Source organism: Leguminivora glycinivorella, chromosome 10 (genome assembly GCF_023078275.1).
Source record: "Leguminivora glycinivorella isolate SPB_JAAS2020 chromosome 10, LegGlyc_1.1, whole genome shotgun sequence".
In the NCBI taxonomy this organism is placed as follows: Eukaryota; Metazoa; Arthropoda; class Insecta; order Lepidoptera; family Tortricidae; genus Leguminivora; species Leguminivora glycinivorella.
This window is the reverse complement of record NC_062980.1, coordinates 9383900-9411593: the sequence shown is the minus strand read 5'-3', so window position 1 is coordinate 9411593 and position 27694 is coordinate 9383900. Positions and strand designations below refer to the sequence as shown.

At 38.4% G+C, this 27694-nt stretch overlaps 1 protein-coding gene across 1 annotated transcript in view; it reads right to left on the bottom strand.

The window, feature by feature from the left end:
* LOC125230099 (G protein-coupled receptor kinase 1) overlaps nucleotides 1-27694 on the bottom strand; it is an 86415-nt gene that overhangs the window by 52880 nt on the left and 5841 nt on the right. The window contains exons 2-4 of the mRNA XM_048135117.1: nucleotides 14257-14291; nucleotides 6573-6594; nucleotides 971-990 (exon numbers count right to left, since the gene is read on the bottom strand). Of these exons, the coding sequence (XP_047991074.1) occupies nucleotides 971-990; nucleotides 6573-6594; nucleotides 14257-14291 (77 nt within the window). The remainder of the gene's footprint in view (nucleotides 1-970; nucleotides 991-6572; nucleotides 6595-14256; nucleotides 14292-27694) is intronic.

The following is a 27694-nucleotide window of genomic DNA, read 5'->3' as shown; positions in this document are numbered from 1 at the left end:
CTACAAAATTATGACACTAAATAGTAAAAAAAGAATTGGGGGTGGGGCCCCCATACATGTAACTGAGGGATGAAAATTTTTTTTCGATGTACATACCCGTGTGGGGTATCAATGGAAAGGTCTTTTAAAATGATATAAAGTTTTCTAAAAAACATTTTTCTTAAAGTGAACGGTTTTTGAGATATCAGCTCTCAAAGTCGTAAAAAGTATGTCCCCCCCCCTCTATTTTTATAACTACGGGGTATAAAATTCTAAAAAAAATAGAGGTGATGCATGCTAATTAACTCTTTCAACGATTTTTGGTTTGATCAAAGTATCTCTTATAGTTTTTGAGATAATTGACATAATAAGTTTATTATATTTGCTGCTACGGAACCCTTTGTGCGCGAGCCCGACTCGCACTTGGCCGGTTTTTTTTTAAAATAAAATCATTACAGATAATAATGTTGTCAATGAAACGTAATCAATAAATCTTTATTATTACAAAACATTAAATAATTACGTATTTTTGAACCTTTTAATGCCTAATTTTCCAAATTTTGAGAAATAAATACAGTTTCGGTTATTAACCGGTTAGAGACTATAAAAACCGGTTTTTAACAGAGGCCAAAAAGTCTCGGTTAACCGGTTTTTCGGTTAACCGGTTAACCGGTTTGCACACCCTACCCGGTATATCGCTTTTGCTAAATTCGAAATAAAAATCTTGTTCGTTTTCAACTTTCATACAAATGATCATACGAAGAGCAGGAACAACAACTGCATCCGATTCATTTCATTCAAGAAACAGCGTCTAATCCTTCATATACATTATTATCACTATATTATTGACCACTACTGTATTCCTAATACTAACACTCACTGTTTACATACGAACCATGCTAAGCTAATTTACCCATGAATATTGCGTGTCACAATTACTAGCAAACCGATCTCTATGTTTGGCCTAGGTAATAACGTGTTTGCCGCTGACCTAGCGTACTGATAAACAAGCTTATACAACAATTTCCTCGTTTACAATGACTGTGAGACCTAGAATAATTTATTAGGTACTGCTGATCTTGCTAGACACTAGTATGTAGTCATTTTAAGCTGAAATAGATGGAAGGTAATTTAAAAAAATTATCAAGGCCTTCAGTGGCTTCAGTGCCCGAGGCCGAGCTCGAATCGGCGTCTCCAACTTTACGGCTTTAGCCACCCGACACCCGAAACAATTTCTTGAATAAGCTACCTATCCTTGAAATGGTCAATTTTATAAAAAAAAAACAAAAAGGAACGGAATATTTGATAATAATAGTTTGTATTTTTATATCTGCTGATGCTGAAGACTGGACAAAATAAGTGCGCAGCAAGAATAGTTTTTGAAGATATTTTCCATACAGAAAACTGCCTTTGGGTTGCGGATTTATTGATTTTATAGACTTCCTCCGTCTGAGAGACCAAGTTCGGGCGCTGCCACAGGCACAGCTAGTTACGACAATAATTAACTTGGCTACTTTAAGTACTTAGTCAAGTACGTCCCGTAGACGAGACGAGTAACAAGTGGCGAGTGAAGGCAATCAAATCAAGCCACTGCTCAAAATTGCACTACGCTACGCTCTCACTCGCATGTGCACTTCAGGTTCGTATTGTGGATGTAGTGATGTGCATTGTGCAGTAAGATTCCGTATATAATGGGACGATCAATTAATAGTCTAAATACTAAATTGCCTTTGTTTAATGGCCATATAGCGTATTTTAGAACATAGTGAAAAATAGAGAGGGGAAACGATTTCTGGAAAAGAACAATTTTCTAATTAAGAAAAATCTTCACCAAAGTCAAACGAGAATCGAATAACAAGTAGTTTAACTGAGCTTGGTTATTAGCTTTAAAACTCAATTAGGTACTAAAGGATGGTAAATACTTGGAACTTTTTGGACATTGAAGATATTTTTAACAAATCCTTTCCCTTTAATTTAATTTTATAAAAACCGGCCAAGAGCGTGTCGGGCCACGCTCAGTGTAGGGTTCCGTAGTTTTCCGTATTTTTCTCAAAAACTACTGAAGTTATCAAGTTCAAAACAATCTTCCTAGAAAGTCTTTATAAAGTTCTACTTTTGTGATTTTTTTCATATTTTTTAAACATACGGTTCAAAAGTTAGAGGGGGGGGACGCACTTTTTTTTCCTTTAGGAGCGATTATTTCCGAAAATATTAATATTATCAAAAAACGATCTTAGTAAACCCTTATTCATTTTTAAATACCTATCCAACAATATATCACACGTTGGGGCTAGAATGAAAAAAAATATCAGCCCCCACTTTACACGTAGGGGGGGTACCCTAATAAAACATTTTTTTCAATTTTTTATTTTTGCACTTTGCTGGCGTGATTGATATACTCGTACATATTGGTACCAAATTTCAGCTTTGTAGTGCTTACGGTTACTGAGATTATCCGCAGACGGACGGACGGACGGACGGACGGACGGACGGACGGACGGACGGACGGACGGACGGACGGACGGACGGACGGACGGACGAACGGACGGACGGACGGACAGACAGACAGACATGGCGAAACTATAAGGGTTCCTAGTTGACTACGGAACCCTAAAAACACCAATAAAAAGTTTTACCGAATATTTCCTAATTCTGAAATATTCCTAGAATCAACACATCACTATGTGTAACTAAGAGAGCTGTACCTACAGTTTATCCTCAAGAGAAATCAAGATATGTGGTCGTCCCGCCTCGATTAAAGCCATTCGACAACAATATCAGGGACTGAAACGTTCGATTAGGCAATGAAGTCTCCTTTACGATACAAACAGGGTGAATAATCAAAATGTAGGTATTAGTTTCATTGCTTCTGGTAGTTTTTTAAGTAATACGACAACAATTTTCAATGTTCAATCAAAGAAATATGATTTGAACTTCACATCACTGAGTATACTAAGAGAGCTGTACCTACTACTAGTACCTACAGTTTATCCTCGGGAGAAATCAAGATATGTGGTCGTCCCCCCTCGTTTAAAGCGATTCGACGACAATATCAGGAACTGAAACGTTGAATTAGGCAATGAAGTGTCCCTTATGCTACAGGGTGAATAATCAATTCATTCTTAATAAGTAGCTTGAAGTTACTACGCCAAGGGTTTAGGAAAATTGGAGTACTACTACGATACTAAACATTCTTGTTCGTATGTTTTTGAAAAAAGCAAACATGTCGAAATTGAAGAACCTTGTATTTCAACCAAAAGTGTCGCATTTTGTAAGATATTCAGAGTTTAATGAGAACAGATTCTTATAAAGTTACATCTAAATTACGTACCTAAAGACAAGGTCAGTGGGCTGTCAACTGTCAAATTAACCCTCCATTTTCGGTGGTCCAAATGACCCTTATAAATGTATGTACGTATTTTTTTTAATAAAACGTTCAACGTTTTTCTTTTCAAAAAAGTCGATGAGCCAGACTAGTTTGTCTTTGATTTTCTCCTCTGACCCATTTTCATTTCTCACCCTGTATAGAGGGAAACACTCAATTGATGCATACTATTAGAGCGCAGTCTGAGAGCAGAGTGAATTGCGTTGGAACAAATTAGTGATGACACTATATTTTATGGAACAGGTTATTTCGAACTACATAGAAATGAGTTTTGCAAGTTACCTAAACATGAATTCCCTATTTATAAAACTTAACACTTAACAACCCATGGTGGATTAACAACGGTTTGTTAGATTTGACAAATGTGTATGAATAACGCAATTACTGCCATTAGTGTCTGTTTAACTAATTTCACACATTTAGGCTGCGTTCCCACCATAGATTATGCGAGGATGCGTAGCTAGGGACTTGTCTGTTATTAAGAGCCAACAAAATCACTGATACATATTTTACTTACCTATCTTTGGTCAGCGCAGCTCCAGTGGACATTTGTGTCGCTTAACTTCAAACTTGGGTAAATCCATTCTGCCATAAGGTTGATTAATATCTTTCAGATCAATATTATATTTTTTATATATTCAATAAGCGAGACATTTGTTCGTCAAACATCTCTGGTCGACGCCGACGTACAGCCTAAGGAGAACTATACTAACGAGTAAACTTGTTAAAATATGTTCATGAAACGTAATCCTTTTGCATAGCTCTAGAGTAAGTATGTTACCTAAAACGTGGCCTTCCAGCGCGATAATTGTATTCCAGCGAAACGATCACAAGAAAGGTGAAATATTAAAATTTGCAAATGACTTACGATTTGCATGCAGCAATTTATTTTAATTTATGTTAATAAACATGGTGTGTTTCGGCGTATAAGTAAGCCCTTCGTGTGTAGACTTGTAGAGTTAGTTAAAGTCCCAACCGCAATCTCAGTAAACAGATTCAGAGAAAACCGAGTTTGGTTGAGAAGAAAATTATCCTTAGCGACATGAGCTAACTTCATTGGAGGGAGAGATTCGTCTCGGGTAAGAAAGGACATATGTGCAGGACAGACTTGAAGGTGGTTATGCTGTTTTGCAGTAGAATTGTAAAGCAATTGTACGCAGGGCGGCAATAAGCTGAGCGCGGGTGCGCAAACGACACGGTCTGGGGCATTATTACAATCGCTTCGACAGGCGAATCTAATACTCAGTACAACCAGTTTGTCTAAGTCTCCGATTAGAATTAGTTGTTAGGTGAGAGTTACACTGGTTTTCGTCGAGCTATCGGTAAGTAAGACGAATACTCGGTCTGCTTTGGCCTTGCTTACGTTTAATCTTGTTTACGATACAAATCCCTACAAGAAAGTATAGGAAAGCGACCGTGAATATAAACTTCTCTCGAGATCAATCTCATAATCCGAACGCATGAGTCTAGGGTTTAGCTGGCTTACGGAGGCATCTTAGCGTCGCGTCTTCGCATTTTACAAAATATCACTGAGCTGTACTGCGTGGGCTTACTAGTAAAACTTATGCGACGTATGGTCTTATTTCTGACACTATATTATTTAGCCTTACGATGAAGCCTTTGGATCAGTAAAACTACAACGTAATTTACAGTGCTGGACAAAATGCATCATACACCGACATATAAACTTTCTATCATATTTATTTCTTTAGGTACCCTTAAACTTAACATCATAGTTGTGTTGGAAAAGTTTTAGCTAATTTCATGGCGTACAACATACAGACAATAACATATCAATGATTGTACAATTATTGTTTTACATGGGTATAAATATAAATATTAGTACTTTTGGCTCTGGACAAATTTGATCATACAGTAATTAAACTACGAATGAAATGCAATGTATAAGTGTGTATGAATTTCATCTGCTTTAGATATTGCTGCTTGTCTCGGAGGAACATTTTCAGTTACAAACTGAAGGTATTTATCTAAGCCAAGCTTTTTCCTGCGTATAGGCATAAAGTAGGCATACAGGGTATAATTCAGAATAACATTTGATATTTTCTTTGTTTTTCCAAAAACTTCCTTAAATTTTGGCTAGGATTGATAACATGAGACTATGTTAGCTATTGAAGCTACTTAATTCTATGAATCACAACGAACGCATGAAATAGATATACTAGTATTTTCTTTCAGTCATCTTTATTAAACACATCATATATATTGACGGGCGATGGCTGAAAGACAATACCAGTATGTATATCTCATGCGTTTGTTATGATTAATAGGAATAAATAGCTTGAATGGCTAACATAGTCTCATGTAATCAATCCAAGCCAAAATTTAAGGAAGTTTTTGGAAAAATAAAGAAAATATCAAATGTCATTCTGAATTATACCCACTTTGCCTACTTTAGTAGACACACAGGAAAAAGCTTGGGTTAGATAAATACCTTCAGTTTCTAACAGAAAATGTTCCTCCCGAGACAATCAGCGATATCTAAAGCAGATGAAAGCCATACACACTACTACATTGCATTTCATTCGTATTTTAATTACTGTATGATCAAATTTGTCCAGAGCCTAAAGTACTGATATTTATATTTATACTCATGTAAAAAAATAATTGTACGATCATTGATATGTTATTATCTGTATATTATATGCCATGAAATTAGCTAAAAGTTTTCCAATACAACTGTGATATTAAGTTTAAGGGTAAAGAAATTATAATAGAAAGTTTATTTTATATATCGGTGTATGATGCATTACGTCCAGCACTGTATTTTCTCGTGTAGCGGGTTTGATTCCTGGTTGTTTTTTAAATTAAACTAATGTCTCCATTGAGTTCGTTCCATCTACAATATTCCAGGTACTTTCCTTCCATGTGGCATAGCCGTGGGACGCCCTGTATATTTGTATTTATCACGAGTGTATTAACTAGTCCAAAACTTAGTTAAATATCACTGGCCTTTCTTAGATAGGTGGACATCTGCCCTGATAGTGGACATCCCCGCAATGGCCAGTATGGCCACACATTCTGTCTTGCAAACGAGTTACGAGCATAACAAGACCTTATCTAATAGCTTTTGGGCCCTCTTTTACCAGATTAATTTGATTTGAGACGAAGACGAGGTACAGACTATCAAAGGTCTACCCTTTGCAATATCCTGATTTCCTGATGTGCCTTCTAGACAGCCGTGTATCACAAGTCAAATGTAACTTCGTTTATCTAGCTATTTCTATTACGGTGCTTCAATATGTCTTCAAGATTGCAGCCAATGCCCAATATATCAAACATCGTAGTTTTGGCACTTTTGGCATTTGATTTCCGGTAGGTACATCTCTATTAAATAAGAGACAGTATTCAATTTTTGACTTACGCCGTGTCTTGCGTGGGCGACGGTCGCGACCGTCGCCGTCGCGTCTCATACTTCCATATCGATAAGGTTTGATTTCGTCGCCGTCGCGCGACCATCGCGCGACCGTCGCCCACGCAAGCCACGGCGTTATGGTTTTCTATACCTGTACACCGTGTTTTTATTGAATTCCGTTAACTTCGGCATATAGTTTACGTCCATTATACGAAACAGAATGGCATAGTTAGTTTTCTTAAATTAGCATTTTTTTTTCTAAAAAACCATACACCTGCGATAGATGGTAACTTCAATTGCTGTTGAGAAACGGGCTTTACAATTAACTCACACTAAGTAAGTGTCAAAATTATGGCATGTTAATCGCATATCGAACACACAAAGCCCGTTTCTTAACAGCAATTGATGTTACATCTATCGCAGGTGTATGGTATTTTTCATTTCATGTATTCTGTTTCCTATAATGGACCTAACTATATGCCGAAGTTAACGGAATCCAATAAAAACACGGTGTATTTTTATTTTTATTTTATTTATTCAAATAACAAAATGCACCTTACAGCTAAAGCCAAAGCGGCACAAATTAGAATACATTACAACGTTAGCATTATAATTTATAAAACAATACACTGATAAAAAACAAGAAAACACACAGGTAAAAAAAAAAACCATGGGATGGTACTCTCAGGCATCTCTCTTTCTAACATCTTCTTGCATTCTGTTATAACTTGCCCCATCGCACTATCAAAGATATCGCACTGGGGCTGTGCCTCGAGCACGGAGTTGAGCAGCGTGAGCGCGCGCGCGACCGGCACCTGCGCGTGCGCCTGCGTGCGCGCCGCGCCCCACGCCAGCAGCGGGTGCCGTCGCGCGCGGGTGTACTGATTAGGTACAAACAAGCGCACACAGACTTCAACAAGTTTTATGCTATCAATCTTATTTCTAAATATTTGTAAAAAATATAATTGTCATAAGTTGACGATTGGTTTTCATTTGGCAAATCGTCAACAAAAGAAGTTGAGTATCATGATTTTGACACTGTTAGATCGAATAATCAAATAACAAATAATTCTATGCGTTTTAGGATGTATTTTAGTCATAAATGACTTACCTAATGTCTTGAGTCACAAGTGCATCCTCTATGCCGACGACATAAGTGCGTAATTAAATGTAACAATGAGGATAATCTTATGCTGAATGTCTCTAAGACAAAGTTAATCCAGATTATACCTCGTCAAAAAACGCCTTTGAACGTTGAGTACGAGTATAATAATAACCAAGTAGCAACGGTTACTTCATGTTCTCTGTTGGGAGTTGAGATCGACTCTGGACTAAACTGGAAGGACCACATAGATAAAGTATCCGGAAAATTGGCCAGGTTTACATATGCGCTTTCTGAATTAAAAAAATGCACTAATTTAAGAACCGCTACCAGTGCATACTATGCTTACGCTCATTCATTGTTAAGATATGGTGTCATATTGTGGGGCAACAGCGCGCATGTTGATAGTGTGTTTAAACTCCAAAAGAGATGCATAAGAATTTTAGTCAATATTAGTAGTTTAGAGAGTTGTAGACCGCACTTTATCCGTTTGAAAATATTAACTTTAGCCTCAATTTATATTTTTGAATTATGTAAATTTGTAAGGAATAATCAACAGCTATTTAGACAAGCCAAAGATATTTGTAGTTTGACTCAAAACTTAAGAAATAGAGATAGGTTAGTAAGCTCGTTCACTAGATTACAAATTGTTAGTGCTGGCACGCATCATATGTGTGTAAATATTTATAATAAACTACCAGATTGTATAAAATTAATAGAAAAAGAAAATTTGTTTTATAAAACTCTTAAAGAATTTTTGGTTGCTAATTGTTTTTATGATATAAATGAATATTATAGCTTTTTGGAGTCTGAATAGTTTTAAGAGCCTACATATGTAAACTGCATGGTAGTTAGGTATGTTGTAAATATTGTATATTTTAGTTTATAAGTATATAATAATGCAGCGCCCTAACAGGGTTTGTGGTAAAAGCACTGATGTCTAGTTGTAAGATCTATTGTAAACCCACAAAAGCAAGAAATAAATGATATGAATGATATGACCCTGCAAAAATAAGGTGGGATACAATAAAATACATACATTTTCTTGTACAAAGCCCTGAGGTACATGTATAACCAGTAGGTATGATAGATTTTTCCCGCTACTGTATTTCAATAAAACATTTGTTGAAACGTTTGTTCGACATTCATTTCTGAACTTGGCGATCTCCATTGAATCACTACTTCGTAATTGCTAATACAAAAGTGGACGAGTTTAGTCTACGTTGTTGAAAAGCTCAGACGTAAATCGCTCAAGATGAAAAGAACGAGTCAAAGGGCCCTCCTGTTTACACAGACTCCGTACACAGTATAAACCAGTAATAACTCTTCTTACAAACTTCACGCCGCGCGGTGTGTCCCCCTCCCTCCCCTCGCATGCAGCGAAAACATGCGAAACTGGTAATTATTGGGCTGGACAGTCGGGGCCGCGTTTGCGCGCTGTTTTGATGTGTGTGTGAAAATGACGTCAGTGCCGAGGTCATTTCGTTACTGTAGTGTTTATGGATGTATGGAGAACAGTTCTAAAAATCCGGATATAACATTCTTCACAATTCCTAGACTTCCAGAAAAGTAAGTAGTTTTTATACTTATATTTTTGCAGCGTTAGGTAAAAGTGAGATATAGTGATGCATTAAAATCAATAAGGATTTACCTGTAACGACATTAATTACTTTGCAACCAAATACTTGTTTTTTATTTAGGTAGATGATGCGATATATCTTATCTCGAAAGTTTGGTACCTACTTAAATATTGTGGAATCATCTATTCAGACATTTTATGTAAATACTATTTCGTCAGTATTTAAGAAAAAAACACGTACCTACTTGAATGATACGTAGTAGAAAGTGCGTTTTTGTTTTAAATAATATCTAAGTATAACATATAAATTACCACATACGTGATGTGAAAAACCGTCCCCGTGAATATCTCATTTTGCTCGGGATCGTTACACAATCTAGTATTGCGCTTATGAGACTAATATATGAATAATATTTTTTTGTGTATTCAATATTAACTGGTGTGGTATTGTTATACTAATACTTACAGTTACCTAATAGTACCTATTAGATAACAACAACTTACTTTGTACGAAGTTGATTGATTAACTCAGTAGAGACCGCCCGCATCTACCTGCCGGAGATTAACTACTGAATATTCCTTATACTGTGCTCCGTACGAGCTGGGGTGTTGTTCGTGTCGCTTTACCGTATCGCCTCGGCGAAACCAAGAAAGACTACCTATACTAGTACCTATGCTATGCGTCGAAGCAGGTCTTCCTTCAAAATAGAAAAGGATTCTATGCAGAGATAGATGGTCAAATAATAAAACGTCAGAAACACGTTGTCTTTGCATTTGACCGATTGTTGATTTGAGAAATCAAAACAATAATAGATCTATCGACTAATTACTAATTCGAAATGTTTACCAATCTTTTCGATGGCCACAGATCACAGATGACAAGATCTCTAACGAGAGCATAATAATTGGAAATCAACTTACAAGTCGCCATGAAATTTGCCGTTTATGGCCGGCCGAAGTAAGTCGAGGCCTGCTGATGGGTGGCTTAAAGCGCCTTTTCGGCAAGCGTTAGGAATCAACTCTGGGGCACCACCTATCGCAATCGATGATGGATCAATGATTGTTGGTTTTTTGCGCTCACTACGTGCATGTTTGTACATATTTACGGCTCTGTAAATACAGTCGTTACTAATCTTTGGTAAGTTCATTGGAGATAATTCGAATTCAGAAGCCGGTTCGTCTTGTTTAAGAAAACCTTGTTTGACCTTTTCAGTATTATTAAATTTTACGTTTAACGAGAACATTTTAATTAGTTTCAGTCATCCGTATTGTTATTTTACAAACCTTGTATGTTAACCTTGATGACGATGATGTCCTGTTATCAGGGCATCGCCGGGAACATTTAAACTAACTGTTTACCTTCTAACTTACCGTAGTTTTGTGGGGCACTGTATATTAATACTATTTATGTTACCTTTGGTTGTAATAATTAAATTAATAATAATAACAAATGAGAGAGTCACTCAGGCATATCATTTCCGGTTGTTCTCATCTTGCTAACGGCGAGTACTTGCACAGACATAATCTCGTAGCCAGGATTATTCACCAGCAACTTGCTCTTCAATACGGCCTTGTGGACCCCGAAGTACCGTACTACAAGTACTTACCTGCGCCAGTTCTCGAAAATGGTCGTGCCACGCTCTATTGGGATCGATCTATTATCACTGACAGGACTATTGTAGCCAATAAGCCTGACATTGTGATAATAAATCGACTGCAACGCCGACCGCACCATCCCCCATGATGAGAATCTCGTGAAAGCCGAGAAGGACAAGTCCAGTAAGTACCTAGACTTGGCTCACGAGATAACCGCCATGTGGGATGTTGATTCAACGATCATTGTTCCGATAGTCGTTTCAGCGAACGGTCTCATAGCGAAGAGTCTCGACCAACATCTTAAGAGACTCTCGCTAGGTGGATGGATCAAGGGCCAGATGCAGAAGGCGGTGATCTTGAACACAGCGCGGATAGTTCGACGGTTCCTCTCTCTGCAGCCCTAACCACCGGCAGCTTGGGCCCTGCCCCGCTGCTGGCGGCACCCTAGGTTAGGTTTTTTTTTTATAATGTGTTTATAATTTTGTATTGTTTTGTATGTGGTTTTGTATTTTACTTTTATAATCATATTATAAAAATACCTAGCCTAAGAAAGAAAATAAATACTGAAAATAACAAATGAATTATAAAATATTCGTTGCAAATTATCTTATCCGCAAAGACTATTTAAAAACGCCTGACCCCACCCCTCCGACGAACTGAATGGAGTTGACTCATTCACCTTTCCTTCACAAAAGATAACAAAACTCCGACTGTAAGCGAAAGCTGAAGCTTTTTAGATTTAGATTTATTCGGGTTAATCAAAATGGCGTATCAAATTTAACCCGTTTAAATTAATTCCGTTTTGAATTAGGGAAATTATGACAAATCTGATAGCTTTAATACTTCCCACGCAGCGGTTAAAGGTCGAACTACACCAGAGGCGTGCAGTGCAACAGTCAGTTGAATTCAGTGGAATCTAACATACAGTACAACATGTGTGGGTAATTGTGCGTATGTGTATCTATCTGCATACTATAGTCAATCACTCAAGTCGCATGTCACGGCACCTAAACCTTTCATACATCACATCATATTCTATTAGTTTCGCAGTTAAAAATGATGGACGCTCAACTGTGCCGTAGAGAGATCTAAAGCTCCCTACAACCAGTTCAAAGCGAATGTAACAAGAATGTATCGTCGGTAAGTACGGACCTACCCTACTAAGTAGCGAAATGTCACAGGGGGCATTAAGGAGCTTCCTTCCCGCTCGGGCGACGTCCATTAGATGACTGCTAGGCTATTATTACACATCGCTAGTCAAATAACTGCCTCAGGCAATACAATCGTGATCTCTTGTCACAAATAATTGTAAGGGACCATCCACACTCATAAGACGCATGTCGCAACGGACGCCTGCGCCACGCCGCCTGAATGTAATTCAAAAAACGTCTCCTCAGTACATTTTGTATAGGAGGGACGTAAGACGCGCCCCTGAGACGTTTTTTGAATTACATTCAGGCGACGTGGCGGAGACACGCGACGCTTAAGTGGGGACGCTGCCTTAGAAGTGTTCTGCCCCGCTAAAGCAATTAGTGGTATCTCAAAAACAAATGCTATTGAAAATGGAATTATCAGATAAACAACTCATCAAGAAGTATACCATAAGTTGTCTACTTATCTGAGAATTTTATTTGGGTTTGCGTTAAAATTTTATTTTGGATACCTACCGCTTTGGGATAGTGCTTATGAGGGCAGTATAAAGGTCTCAGTTAAACTGGATTACATAAATTTGGTCGGCAAGCAAGAAGAATTTCGTGCCAAAGCTGTTATCAAAGAACAGGCAAAAGACATTTCAAGAAATCCGATGTAAGAGTGACCTCCGGAAATATAACGACTAAACGAAGTAAAGAGTTCCATTTATATTGGTTAGTCTGGAGCTGATGTTTAGTTGTGGGAATGAAAGCATGCCGACCATCTATTAAGACCATCCAAAATAATACCTAACTATCTACGTAGGACCCTAACGAGGCAAACGATCGGACGGTAACTACGAATTCCATTAACTGTACGTAAATTTAATTTAATGTTTTTTTTACATTTAAAAATTCTAATAAACAGGACGCTGTATAGTATCTAACTGTCTGGAACTGGACTTAAAATTACTTCTAGAAAAAATAGAAGAGTTATCTGTAGTAGGTGGTGCGGCGATTGCATTTGCCACATTCTTCTGATTAAACTTTGCTTCGCTCACACGACGAACAAAGTACAAACGTGCTGAGCCTAAAACGAAAGTAAACGAACGACATTTTTTCATATACGCTCTGTATGTAGGACTGTAGGTACGAAAACATTTTTTTATCTGTAATGTAATTAGTGATACGGATAATATTACGCACTTAATTATTATAAATAATGCCAATAAGATAATTATATACGTATGTATATGTATTTGTAAACATTGCGCAAAACTTTCCTCAACGGACGTTACGCATTTTATTCAATAACATTCCATGTTTAAGTATTCTTCGTACTTGTGTACATACAATGAAACATCACAATTTTCTTAGTGACGTAAACAAAGCGAAGTAATATGGGTAAATGAGTATATTTACTTAACATTAACGCTATTATGCATTCATTGGAATGGAATATTTAAAGAGACTGTCAGTAAATATGAAGTAAAACCGGTAAGTGTAACTAACTACACTTCAACTTGGGCTAACTTTGACCAATTAAAAAAAGGAAAAATACCCATAATATATTATAATATTCATAAACGTACACTAAAGTTATCAAGCCGATAAAGTTCGTTTGTCCCTTTCCGACGTATTGGTGTGATAAAAAGGGACAAACGAACTTTATCGGCTTGATAACTTTAGTGAACGTTTATGAATAAGGGGGATAAAATATATAATTCAGATCCCTCCCATAGGTTCAAATCCCGGTAAGGGCATTTATTTGTGTGATGAGCACAGATATTTGTTCCTGAGTCATGGATGTTTTCTATGTATATATGTATGTATTTATCTATTTAAGTATGTATATCGTCGCTTAGCACCCATAGTACAAGCTTTGCTTAGTTTGGGGCTAAGTTGATCCGTGTAAGGTGTCCCCAATATTTATTATTTATTCTATTTATTATTAATTTTGTTATATCTCATTTGAAGTCGGTTAGTTAGTCAATTATATTATGATTATCTGATAAATGTATTGGCGGAAAAGGCAAACATACGGCCGTGCGATTATAGAGCTCGCCTGGAGGCGTAGCGAAGTCAAATACAATAATTATTTTTATTTCATTTATTTTTCCATATATTTGTGCATAACACTCCGTACACTGAAAAGAAAGAAAAATAGATTACAATCACTATAAAATATATCGTGTTTCACTTAACACTAAAAACCTGAAAACCGTTTGTTCAGAATCGATTCTACTCTCGTCGTCTATAATATTACCCCCATCAAGATATAATATCTTGATGGGAGTAATATTTTTATTTAAATTAGTATTATTTTTTGTATGTCTTTCCCATCACGGAACAATGGTATTCCGGACCTTTGGGAGGCGTGCGCGGGGCCGAAGCCAAGGCGTAGAGGCCCTTTCGACACTTTAATGAAATGTAAGGGGTACACCGAGCGGATGTTGCCCTTGCCCATATCATGGGACACACGCAGAGGCAACACCCGCCAGGGTGTAAGGACTATTTGAGAGTTAATGGAATCTAAAATGAACTGGTATATTTTGATGAAAGTGATGGACTAAATACTGGGCTATGGATAAAAAACCGGACGCCTGCCTAATAAAACGGTATCCAATTTTATTTCCGGCAGCCGGTGACTCGTCCCCACAAGATGGGCCCCCACAAAAAGCGACATCCAAGATGGCTCAAGGGCAACACCGGTGTGAGAACTCAAGGGTGTCGAGAGGTGTACACCGCTTTCTGCCCAGTGGCTGTTACTATTAGTATTATTACTATTAGTTATTTTTTATGTGCCTATTCTATTGTATTCGTAATACAACATTGTGTATATCGCATTGCTAGAGGTTGTTTACCTTTTTCAGTATTTGGGGGTATTAATACTGGCTGGTTACTTAGACGATTATTTTTTCCGCTACGAGTTTGACGTTGTTTGTCATTTTAATCTTAATGTTTATCATAAGGTCATAACAAATTAAACTCGTACCTAATTACAACCTTGTCATTTTGAATATTGGGTTTAAATTTGCTTACTGCGATTACCTGTGCAATTTGAAGTTTACTGTGACAAAGCTTTAAAGTGTTTTACAGTGACATCTTAGCTGTCTATTGGTAAACCTTATGTCGTTGCAGTAACGTACACAAATAAATAGTTTAATGGTTGATGATGGTAGTTAGCAATTATTTTACTGAGTGTAGAGCTAAAAGTCAAGTAGAGCTGTACATAAAATTAAAAAATCAATTTAAAAAAGTAACCATCAGATTAAAAGATGAATACTCTAGATGAGTTTAGAAAAATAAAAATCAGTTGGGGTGTCTGAGGTTTTGAGTGATATCGGAAACACGTTGTAGTGTTCTTTATGTAATAAATAAATAAATAAATGTACTTATTATTTTGGTAGTTAACTAATAAAGTACATCATCATTAGACTTTGTATACATCTTCATAGATGACATCTCGGCACAAATGTCGGACTTAATGCCTAAAGACATTTTCTATCATTCAACATCAAGCTAAACAGAAACAGTAGCGTAAACAAGTAGAAATACAAGAATAGGTAGTAGAAACAGTATATTATGCTAGTTCAGCCATTTCACACGAAACCTCAATAAATTATACACCTGGGGGTTACCATGACGTGCTAAAGCCGTTCAGTTTAGGTTGAGAGAGAGGGACGGAGCTATGTAACTGCTATAGCTGTGTCCCTTTCTCTCAACCTAAACTGAACGTCTTTAGTACGTCATGGTAACCCCCCTGAAGTCTAAACTGAACCTTCCTCAACAATCACTCTATTGAGAACTAAGGCAGCGTTCCCACTTATGCGTCGCGTGTCTCGGGGCGCGCAAAGGGCGTCCGCGCCACGCCACCTGAGTGTAATTCAAAAAGCGTCTCCTCAGTACATTTTGTATAGGAAGGACGTAAGGCGCGCCGCCAAGCGGCGCGGCGCGCGCCCCGCCGCCGCCACGCCACCTGGGGCGCGTCTTACGTCTTTCCTATACAAAATGTACTGAGGAGGCGTTTTTTGAATTACACTGAAGCGGCGTGGCGCGGACGCCCGTTGCGCGCCCCGAGACACGCGACGCTCTGGTGTGGCCGGTCACTAAGGCCGACATTACACCTGAGTCTGACTTAAGTATCTGAACAGATCAATGTGAAAAATAGCTAAGTGCATGGACAATAGCTAAATTATAATTATTATGCAGCTCCACTCCATTAAATCAATTGTATATAGTCAGATTCAGACTATGTACGGCCGGCCGGCTTAAAAACCGCTTGAAAATCCGTTCAGCAAGAAATTTTTGAGTTCATCGCGAACATTCAGACAGACGCGGTGTTGGATTGGGTTATGGGAGTACATTGTATTTTTTTTTTCTTCAGTTTGGTTGATTTTTTTCTTCAGTACAAAATACTTATGAACATGTCTCAAAACTACTACATACATACTAGGGTGACCGCTTAAAACGCTTGATACGCGTTACATACCCAGCCCTATTTTGTAAATGAAACTTCTTTATAAAAAAACTCGAATTTAATTTGTACAAGTACGGTACGCCTGAACTTCCTTAATTCCTTAGCTAGCTTATTCCTTATTCGAAGCGTAACCGCGTTTAACGAATTAACATCTTAAAAAGAAACGTGGTAAGTGCGCTATCTAAGAACCAATTTGTAGTCGACTGAATTAAGTAAAATGTGTTAAGCACTCTTTGCCATCGCCAAATAGTAGATAATCATTTATCGATAAGTTGCCTGTGAAGTATATACTCGTATAAGGTAACAAGTTCATTTTATGTAGTGTGCAATAATAGTTATTTTCCCCTCACTAGCTCGGAAACACGTGTTTTGTCCTTTAATAACAGCTGGTAAAAACGCATTTTATCCACTAGTGGGTAAAGTAATTTGACCTTGAATAAAGTCAAATTAACTACTTTAAAATTGATAAAAGTAGGTGAATCTAGTAATAAAAATGATTTACCACCTGTGGAACTACTGGAAGCAGTGATAAACGCATCAAATAACTATTATTATACAAGGGGGCAAAGCAAAGTTGTATTTTAACGCCGAGTGTGGAATTGAAAAACGAGCAAGTGAAAGGATTCTATAGTTGAACCACGAGCGAAGCGAGTGGTTCGAAAATAGAATTCTGAACTTGCGAGTTTTTTAACACACGAGAAGTAAAATACATTTGCATCCGAGTGTAACACAAAAACCCTCACTATAGCGAGGAAACTACAACGCAAAAAAATGCGTTAATCACTGCTTCCAGTAGTTCCACTTGGCCGGTAAATCATCTTAATTACTAGATTAACCTACTTTTATCAATTTTAAAGCAGTTAGTTTGACTTTATTCAAGGTCAAATTATTTACCCACTAGTGGATAAAATGTGTTTTTGCAATAAAGGACAAAACACGTCTTTCCGAGCTAGTGAGGGGAAAATAAATAAATAGAACATACCTACTGTACAACTTCCGCAAACGGTTACTTACTAGAACGTAAAACTTACCTATCAAATCAAGTAACGTAGGTATGAACTATATTTTCCCCTCACTAGCTCGGAAACACGTGTTTTGTCCTTTAATACCAGCGGGTAAAAACGCATTTTATCCACTAGTGGGTAAAGTAATTTGACCTTGAATAAAGTCAAATTAACTGCTTTAAAATTGATAAAAGTAGGTGAATCTAGTAATAAAGATGATTTACCACCTGTGGAACTACTGGAAGCAGTGATAAATGCATTTTTTGCGTTGTAGTTTCCTCGCTATAGTGAGAGGAAAAGTTTTGTGTTACACTCGGGTGCAAATGTATTTTACTTCTCGTGTGTTAAAAAAACTCGCAAGTTCAGGATTCTATTCTCGAACCACTCGCTTCGCTCGTGGTTCAACTATAGAATCCTTTCACTTGCTCGTTTTTCAATTCCACACTCGGCGTTAAAATACAACTTTGCCCCCTTGTATAACAAATAACTATTGTTACCCATAGGTGTAAAATACACACGGGCGGCGAGGGAAGTGGGGCTTGGAGCGGACGCCTGCGCCGCGTCGCTCGAGTGTAATTTAAAAATGGTCTCCTCAGTATATTTTTTATAGGAAAAACGTAAGACGCCGCGTAAAGACGTAATGAGGCGCGGTGACGGCGGCGTGGCGCCGCGTCGCCTGAGGCGCGTCTTACGTCATTCCTATACAAAAAATACAAAATGTACTGGCGTGGCGCGGGCGACCGGGCGACCGTTCCGCGTCTTACGACGTGCGTCGCCTGTATGTAGGTTGCCCCATACTTATATTAGTTATATGTAAGCAAAGACATATAACTCCGAGGTGGCGTGGCGGCGGCGTGGCGCGCGCCGCGCCGCTTGGCGGCGCGTCTTAGAAAGAGTAAGTCCCTAAGAAAATAAAGGTACCTCGGAACGCTGCACCTTTTATTGGTTCTCAGCTAGATGGCGCTAATATAAATATTTGCCAATTTAAACACAGTACATATGTGATGTGACTATACATTTTACTTAGACAGTAGGTAATTCTCTATATACTACGTCTTTGTACGTACATATATAAGTAATACTAGTGGTGTAGGAATACATGTGATATATATTACCAAAGTTGTTCCAAGATACACAAACTAAGTTCGGCGTTACAGGATTCCGTAAGTTTCGCTGCAACTTGCATCTTGCGCAGCTTCCATTTCATTGAATTATGCAACCCAATGCCTTAGCTTTGCATGTAGGACATAATCCAATGTAATGCATGTATGTACATATATGCTATTAAGGAATTTGTAACGAAAAATGTTACTTCAATCAATAAAATAACCTACCTAATCAAATAATCATTGTTTACTTTTTTTAATGCTTAAAATTTACTCGTGTGGTAGGCAGGCACTGTGCATTAGTTAGTATCTGATCGTGTAATTGGCTGGCTACACATAATGCATTTTTTATACTCCCGAACCTTTATTCGTCATTTACAGGGTCGTGCATAGTTTTTTAATACCCTACGTAAAAGTCTATTTCCCAAAGTAGCTTCCCGCTCATGCGCGCAGTACCGAAAACAATTAAAAAGCATTATTTGGCTCTGTAACCATGGCAACGCATTATTATAACGTTACTGCGCGCATGCGCGGTAAACCTTTGGGAAGCTGGCTCGAGCGCTGGCAGTGCTAACCTTTCCGTCAAAATACAGGAAACAGTGTGAATTTCACGAAAGTTATTCTAGAAAACTATTAAAAACTAAGTGCATGGTCGTAGAAAAAGTATTGTATGCAACGGTGTTTGACTTTTAGGAATACATGTGATAGAACGTTGAAAAAGTATTGTATGGCGTCATTATTAACAATTTTCGGCTTCGCCGTAAATTGTTACTCACGCCACTCATCTTTTTTGATCTCCTTTAGTGACCGGCCACACCAGAGCGTCGCGTGTCTCGGGGCGCGCAACGGGCGTCCGCGCCACGCCGCTTCAGTGTAATTCAAAAAACGCCTCCTCAGTACATTTTGTATAGGAAAGACGTAAGACGCGCCCCAGGTGGCGTGGCGGCGGCGGGGCGCGCGCCGCGCCGCTTGGCGGCGCGCCTTACGTCCTTCCTATACAAAATGTACTGAGGAGACGCTTTTTGAATTACACTGAAGCGGCCTGCCTTAAACGCCGGTTGCATAAAATACCATTTCAGTACCAGGTACAGATGATGTTTTTTTTATGCATTAACCTCTTGCCGCCCAATGTGCAATGCATTGTACAAAGTTACACTCAGCATAAACGCCCAGACTTTAGAAAATAAATTCAGGTCTAAACGCCCAGTGTACAATACAATACGCTGTACATACAAGTTTATCGGCTGTCACTTTTAAATATTCGCGCTAAATTGGAATCCATCTACATCTACACGTAGTGATTGGTTGGGTCACTGGCCACTATTTTGACAGATGACGTTTAACAGATATCCACAGATAAGAGTCCAAGTACCTCTATTATTCAAACATGCCGCCCACAGAATTAGATTTAGATAGAAGAAACGAGTTCATTTATTTGTATGGCGGCCGAGCGTGTCAGATTTTGTACTGAAGTTGTTACTTGCCTGTGATTTTAAATATGTCTCAGGCCCTTGAGTGTTGATAAGTTTTATGTTGTTGCAATTAAATATCATGTAACGAGGCATTTTTAATGTTTTTGTTGACTTCAACTTACAAAAATTGACGCCCGAAAGCTGCGATTAAAGACGGACAACTCAGTGGATTTCACTGAGTTCATTTGACACGCTAAGTAGATACGTTTGCTTGATCTATGGTTTATATGACATCTGTGATGCCGCCATCGCGCACGGTACAGGGGTATATAATCATGTTTTATTTAATGAATCCTACCTTTTTTCGTTTTGATAGTGGCATAAACATTTTCCTAAATGTTTAATTTATTGTAATATTGTATTATTTTTAAATTAAATGAGTAAACATTATTTTTATTTGCCAATCGAAATATTGTGTACATCGTAGTGCACATTGGGCGTTACTGATATGAAAATACCTACAACATATTTCTTTTTCAGACATTATTTTTATGAGTTAATTATTATAAAAATAAATAAATCGTTAAATACGAAATAGAAGAGACTTTTTGCCACCATAATGATAAAAATCGCAACTTTGAATACCAATTTCCTAGTGATGAACAAATATTTACGGTCCCATAAAAAGTTCCGTTCTCAAAACAAATATAGGATAAAAACAAACATACAAAAACTAAATAAATAGAATACATATAAACTATATAAAGTTAAACTTGTCCTTAAATGTTTTTACAGCTTATTTTTAAGCATTTTAGTGCATCAGATATGAGTGTCAAAAGACACAATAAAATGAACAATTTAAGAAAAAAGTTTTTTTTAGTCTTATGTTATTTATAATGAAATTATGAAAGAAATAAATGATAATCAGCTATTTCATAAAAAAATGCTTTAAAATTTCATAAAAAAACTATAGATATATATTTTATAGTTTTAAACAAACGCCCCGCCCAATGTACATTTAAATGAACACCGAATTCAGAGTTAGAATTTAATTTATTGTATTTATTTTTACCCACGTATACCCAGGAAAAATATAAAAAATTCTGCTCGAGGTTTTCATAAAAAAAAATGGTTCAAAGGTGTGGGCGTTTACGACTTTATAAAAGACTAGCTTTTGCCCGCGGCTTCACCCGCGTTAGAGACAAAAAGTATCCTTTGTCACTCTCCATCCCTTCGACTATCTCCACTTAAAAAATCACGGCAATTCGTCGCTCCGTTTTGCCGTGAAAGACGGACAAACAAACAGACACACACACTTTCCTATTTATAATAGGTATTAGTATCGATGATGGCTAATATATTGCACATTGGGCGTTTAGCTGAAGTTACGTTATTTTTCTTGGGCGACAAGAGGCTAGTGCGAGAGTGGTTCATTATTTATGCCTGGTCGAAACTTCGGAGGGCCATCTGTACTGAAAAACGTCGTACGATACACGTACGAAAAGCTTGATTTCGCACTTGTATCGTAATGTAAGTACTATTTATTATTTGAGCAACAATCGGACATTATGCTAAACGGTTATTTAACTACGTCCAAATGTGTCAAGACTTTATATACCTGGGTCATTCCGGAAGAATGATTCGGATAGTGAATAGTGGTGGAAAAGGTCACATTTCAATAACTTATTTTAGTTTTTTTTTTTTTTCAAAATAGATGTAGGAAAAATCTTATTCCGATCAAAACAGCTTTCCTTCGCCGTTGATATTTAGACCGGAAAAACGCAACGAAACGGCCGGACATTTTATATTTCATCCAATAATGCCTAACGCCGGTTTACGACCCCTCCAAATCGAAGTTAAACCGAGTTTGTAAACGTCATTGCGCGGGACATTACTTTTTCGTGTGTTTTATCGTGATCCAATAATCATAAAAGGGATGGTATAGCGATTACAAAGTCCTTTGGCTGATGTCACTTTATCCAGATAACTATAAGTTGTGTACGTAAAAGTGAAGTTTAAATTGATGTACATATATGAGTCTCAACATTTAGAGCTCTTTTTGGTAAGGCTTTGTAAGCCAGCGTTCCCATTTAAGCGTCGCGTGTCTCGGGGCGCGCAACGGACGTCCGCGCCACGCCACCTGAATGTAATTCAAAAAACGTCTCCTCAGTACATTTTGTATAGGAAGGACGTAAGACGCGCCCCAGGTGGCATTGGCGTGGCGGCGGCGTGGCGCGCGCCGCGCCGCTTGGCAAAATGTACTGAGGAAACGTTTTTTGAATTACACTGAGGCGGCGTGGCGCAGACGTCCGTTGCGCGCCCCGAGACACGCGACGCTTAAGTGGGAACGCTGCCTAACAGCCAAGCAATACGCTTATGCGCGTATGCTTTGTGTCAGCCAGTATAAACATAATTTTGACATGTAGCAAATTTATAGTGTAATTTTTATCATGAAATAAAGAAATCTATCTATCAGAAAAAGGTATGATATGTTATGTTATTAAAGATAATGGCGAATACCGAATCTAAGAAACGATTGCGAGTTGCGACGATCTAAGTCGATGCGTGTGATTAGAGTAAAGCGTAAACATATAAACTGCAATGATCGACATAAATCTAAAATCACGACGCTGAATTGAACTGAAGTCAGGGTGTCCACTACTAAACCCAAAAAAAATCCCTGACTTTTCCCTGACTTTCCATGACCATTTAAGAAAATTTCCCTGACCAAATTTTAAATTTTTACCGCTTTTGCTTAGGGTTGCAAAAAAACGTTTTTTTTCTCTGTCTTGAAAAAAAAACCTAAAAGTTTTTAAGAATCACTCGTGCGTCTGTCTGTCCGTCTGTCAATCCAAATTTTTTTCCGGAATATGTTTGTTTTCTAAAGTACGAAATATTAAAATTTGCAAGGCAGTTCATACTTTTGTACCTAAGGTTAACTATTAAACTTTAATTTCTGGTTTTATAAAACTAACGTAAATGAAATCTGTAGTTGGTAGTTATCGCCATTTACTTTTGGCTATACCAGTGCCGGCCCGTGCATCATGGTAGAACGAGTTTGGGTTTCGGCGCCCTTAGATATCCTACACTAGAAAAAAACATCTCGCGAGCGCAGCGAGCGCGAATTTTTTTCCCCTTTTTTACGTCCCTGGGACTGGTAGTAATTATTATGTACATAACATAGGAAACAAAATGGAGTACCTAGTCTATCAGAGCAGAGTAGTTATGTGCAAGTTGCGGAATGATTCCAAAAAAATCTTAAATTTCATGAAAAATTCACGAAACTTTCACGAAAAATAAAGGGAATTTAAATTTATGAAATGAATAATAGTAAACGCGAGCGAAGCGAGCGCGAAATTTTTTCTTTGTTGTCAGCGTCGGGATGCCCATTTAGGTGTTTTGCCACTACATGATTCCTTTAGGTTTCCAAGTGTTTGAAGTTCTCTCATCGTCACGCTTATTATCCTCCTATGCTCCTTTGACTCATACAAATTGCGCCTCTATGTGACGTTTTGCGCCATTAGCTTTATGAGGAACTCCGCTTTGAATTGTCGGATAGATACTTGGACAGCGACGTAACTTTATCTTTGTCGTTTTCACATCGCCCTAACAGAAGCACCTGACTTATGAATGTTGTACACGGTGACATTGTGGTGCAACTTTCTAGTTAATCTGAATCTGAATCACAATACCTGACTTTATTCCCGACCCCCTTCGCCATTTTGGAATATGTGGGTAGGGCACGCAATGTAAAAAAAAATGTGGATTTTTACACATCTACGATTTTGGGCCGGATAAATTAAGGTCAGCTAGAGCATGAAGATATATCTCGTTAGCAATCACTGGGATGGAGGCCAGGTACTATACTTGTCATGAAAAGTCTAAAGAGACAATTTTAAGTGGCCTTAAAATCACTACCGGGAATCCATCTTTGCTGTCATGGATGTGGCCAACCCAAGAAATCATATTATTTTTTTAATACTTTTTGATTTTTTTTCTTGGTGCCAAGTTTTTCCCTGACCTCCAAATCATTTCCCTGATTTTCCCTGACTTTCCATGACCACTATGAGCTTCCCTGACTTTTCCCTGACTTTCCCTGACTTTCCAGAAAGTGGACACCCTGTGAAGTGTTTATTTACATAGCACGTAAACAAATATACCAAGAGACGTATAAAACTGCAAGCGATGGTGCTGTGCATTTTGTGGCAATTGGTCTGTTCAACGCCAAGCCGATCATATTTTGATCAGATTTTTATCTGAGTCTCACACTTTGCTCAATGATAATGACTGATAAATTAATAAATACAATATAATACGGCCACGGTCACCAACCGTGAAAGACATGCGTTCTAATCAAGTATTTTTTTATACTGGAGGAACTACACAAAAACGCCGATAGTCAATCATAAACCAGCACCGATAGCATGGTCGCGCGATAAACGATAAAACATCAGGACGCTATCGCACACAAATAGTGCGAAAGGGACGGCCTGATGTTATATCATTTATCTTGCGACCATGATTGCCTGCCAGGAACAATTTTTTATGTCGCTCCCATACATATAGCCTCCTATAATGTTAGGCAACGAGACCTCGGACCCTCCCCTAGGTACTAAGTAGATAGTGTGCTCAAATTACTGCAGCTATGTACAGAATTATAGAAAAACCTGGTCTTTACCAAAGCCACAAAAGGACATGATACCACAAGCTTTGGGGAAACGACTGAAGGAGAGAGCCAATAATATGACCGCCGACCGACTTTAGCAGTTTGTCATGAATACGTAGCCAAATGAACAAACGCTTACGATAATATCTTTAATTATAGCCAGCTATCTCTATCGCTCTTCCATATTGGCGCGACAGAGCCAGACTGCGTTTCGATCACCTCGATAGGCGTCTCGTCAACGATTGTCATTTCGGCTAGGCCGGCTGCTTGCTTTGAGCTATGTAGTATGATCCATAATCGTACTATTAAGACAAGTCTTATAATATTTATTTGTCTTTATGTATGTACAAAGAGCGCATATATAATTTATTTGATACTGCCACCGTACAACTACTGTAGGGCAAGTTATTTCGGGCAACCCACATAGTGCATTGTTTTCAAATAACTTCGTTATTTGCGACGAACTCGGTCTCGGGTAGTTTGCGTAAGCCAAGTTTTCCTACTGAATCAATACTAGACCAACATTTCAGTATTCTGGATGGCAACAGTAATACTCGGAGCGTAAGTAAAATTAATATTTATTTTAGGTAAAGTTATAAACATTAAACTCGTAGTAGTAAGTATGCTAAACAAACTAATAACATTTAAAAAACTATAACCTCTATGTCCTTTATCTCATTCTTGGTCACAGAACTCAAATCATAAGTGGCTTGGGATAATTTAGTTTACATTACTTGCCTATAGGAGTACAGTCAAATTAACTTTCGACCCTTCTTGTCACAGTGACCATATAATAATATATGGGAGGTTATCTGGCTAAAGGAACCTTATTGTTAATGGCGCTTACGTCCCACGGCGTCGAATTTGCGCCATCGACAATAACGGCCCAGCCACGACATTGGGCTAAGCGCGGCAGCGGTGAGCGGCGGCCATACATTGGAGCGAGACACAGCGATGGGACTTTTCATTCGCACGTACGGCTGCCGCTCACCGCTGTCGCGCTTAGACCAATGTCGTGGCTGGGCCGTAAGGTTCCTTTACCCAGCTAACGTCACATAAAGGTATCTAGTGAATTTCATATTGATAGTCACTGTACCAAGTTACAAAATGTGTTGTAAATTAATTCTTTGGACTGTAGAAACTATGGTAATCTAAGCTTATGCTCAATGGCATCCTCCCGTGTCCTAAACTATCGGAAACAGGAAAACAAATAACCCATCCCATTGACCTATCAAGTCTGATGACCTATTTTACATTCAAAGTAATATATCTACGACGTACAGTTGACGTAAACGATACGTTTACATATTTGCACTATATTCCAACGTAATGACTAATAATGTACACAAATAAATTTAACATTCAATCCCATAAAGGGGTAGGCAGTTCACATGAAACTACTAAAGCGTCGCGTGTCTCACTCTTGGCAAATAAGGGGTTGAAAGCAAAAACGAATAATGACTAATAATGTACACAAATAAATTTAACATTCAATCTACCTTAGATATTTATATAGTTATTTGACTTGACGACCGGTCTGGCTCAGTCGGTAGTGACCCTGCCTGCTGAGCCGCGGTCCAAGGTTCGAATCCCGGTAAGGGCATTTATTTGTGTGATGAGCACAGATATTTGTTCCGAGCCATGGATGGGACGCGTATAAGTACGTATTTATCTATTTAAAATGTATGATCGTCGTTTTTAGCACCTATAGTACAAGCTTACGGCGTGGCGGGCTAAGTTGATCTGTGTAAGATGTCCCGGTCAATATTTATTTATTTTATTTATTAGTTATTTAACATTCCATAGTTCCACAATAGGCCTGTTTGCTACTTTCCTCAACTTTTTTCCGGTAAAATAATTACAATTAATGTTAATATGGAGGAAAAACGACTGTGAAACAGAAAATGACCTGAATATTTGTATTGTATTGTATTGTAATCAATTTCATTCAGTCAGTCTTTAATTAGGTTTTATTTGAGTGGTGTGACTCAACTGCGTTTAAAAACCTCATTGTAACCTAAAGTGCGTTTTCACATTATCCGATCCGATATCGGATGTAGGCCCGATATCCCAGACATTGAAGCCGCCATTTTTTATTGTTGCATTTGAAATCCTTCCGACATCCGATATCGGATCGGATGTGAAAACGCACTAACGCTCATTCAATGTAAATCAATGTATGGATGGAGTGCGTTCAATGAAACAAATGTTTTTATCCTCAATGCGAATGAGCTTAGCATTTAGGGTGTGCAAACTGGCATCACACGTCAAAATGTGTGATGCCGGTTTGATTATTAAAAGTACGTGAAAGTGAATAATATATTTTAGTAAAGCTTGCAGTGTCGGAGCCTGAGTCTGGAGCGTGGCTACACGCACTTCCATCACCACACTTGGGCACACTACTGGATAGCGACTCGACGCGGATTGCGGTGGCTCTTCGCCTCGGCTGTGCGGTGTGTGAACCTCACATATGCATCTGCGGCACTATGGTGGAGAGCAACGGTCATCACGCGTTGAGTTGTTGTCGGTGTGCGGGGAGGTTCCCGCGGCACCACGCGCTTAACGATATCGTGCGGAGGGCGTTGGTGTCTGCGAATGTCCCTTGCGTGCTGGAGCCTCCTGGTCTCTGTCGCTCTGACGGGAAGAGACCGGATGGGTTGACGTTGGTTCCTTGGGAGAGGGGGAGGTGTTTAGTTTGGGATGCAACGTGTGTCAGCACTTTCGCCACTTCGCATATTGGCCGTACCGCGAGAGTGGCACGGGCGGCGGCTGAGTTAGCTGCGGCTCGCAAGCGGGAGAAGTACGCGATCCTTGCGAACTATTTGTTTATCCCGCTTGCAGTGGAAACTACCGGTTGCTGGTGTGCGGAGGCCAAAGTGTTT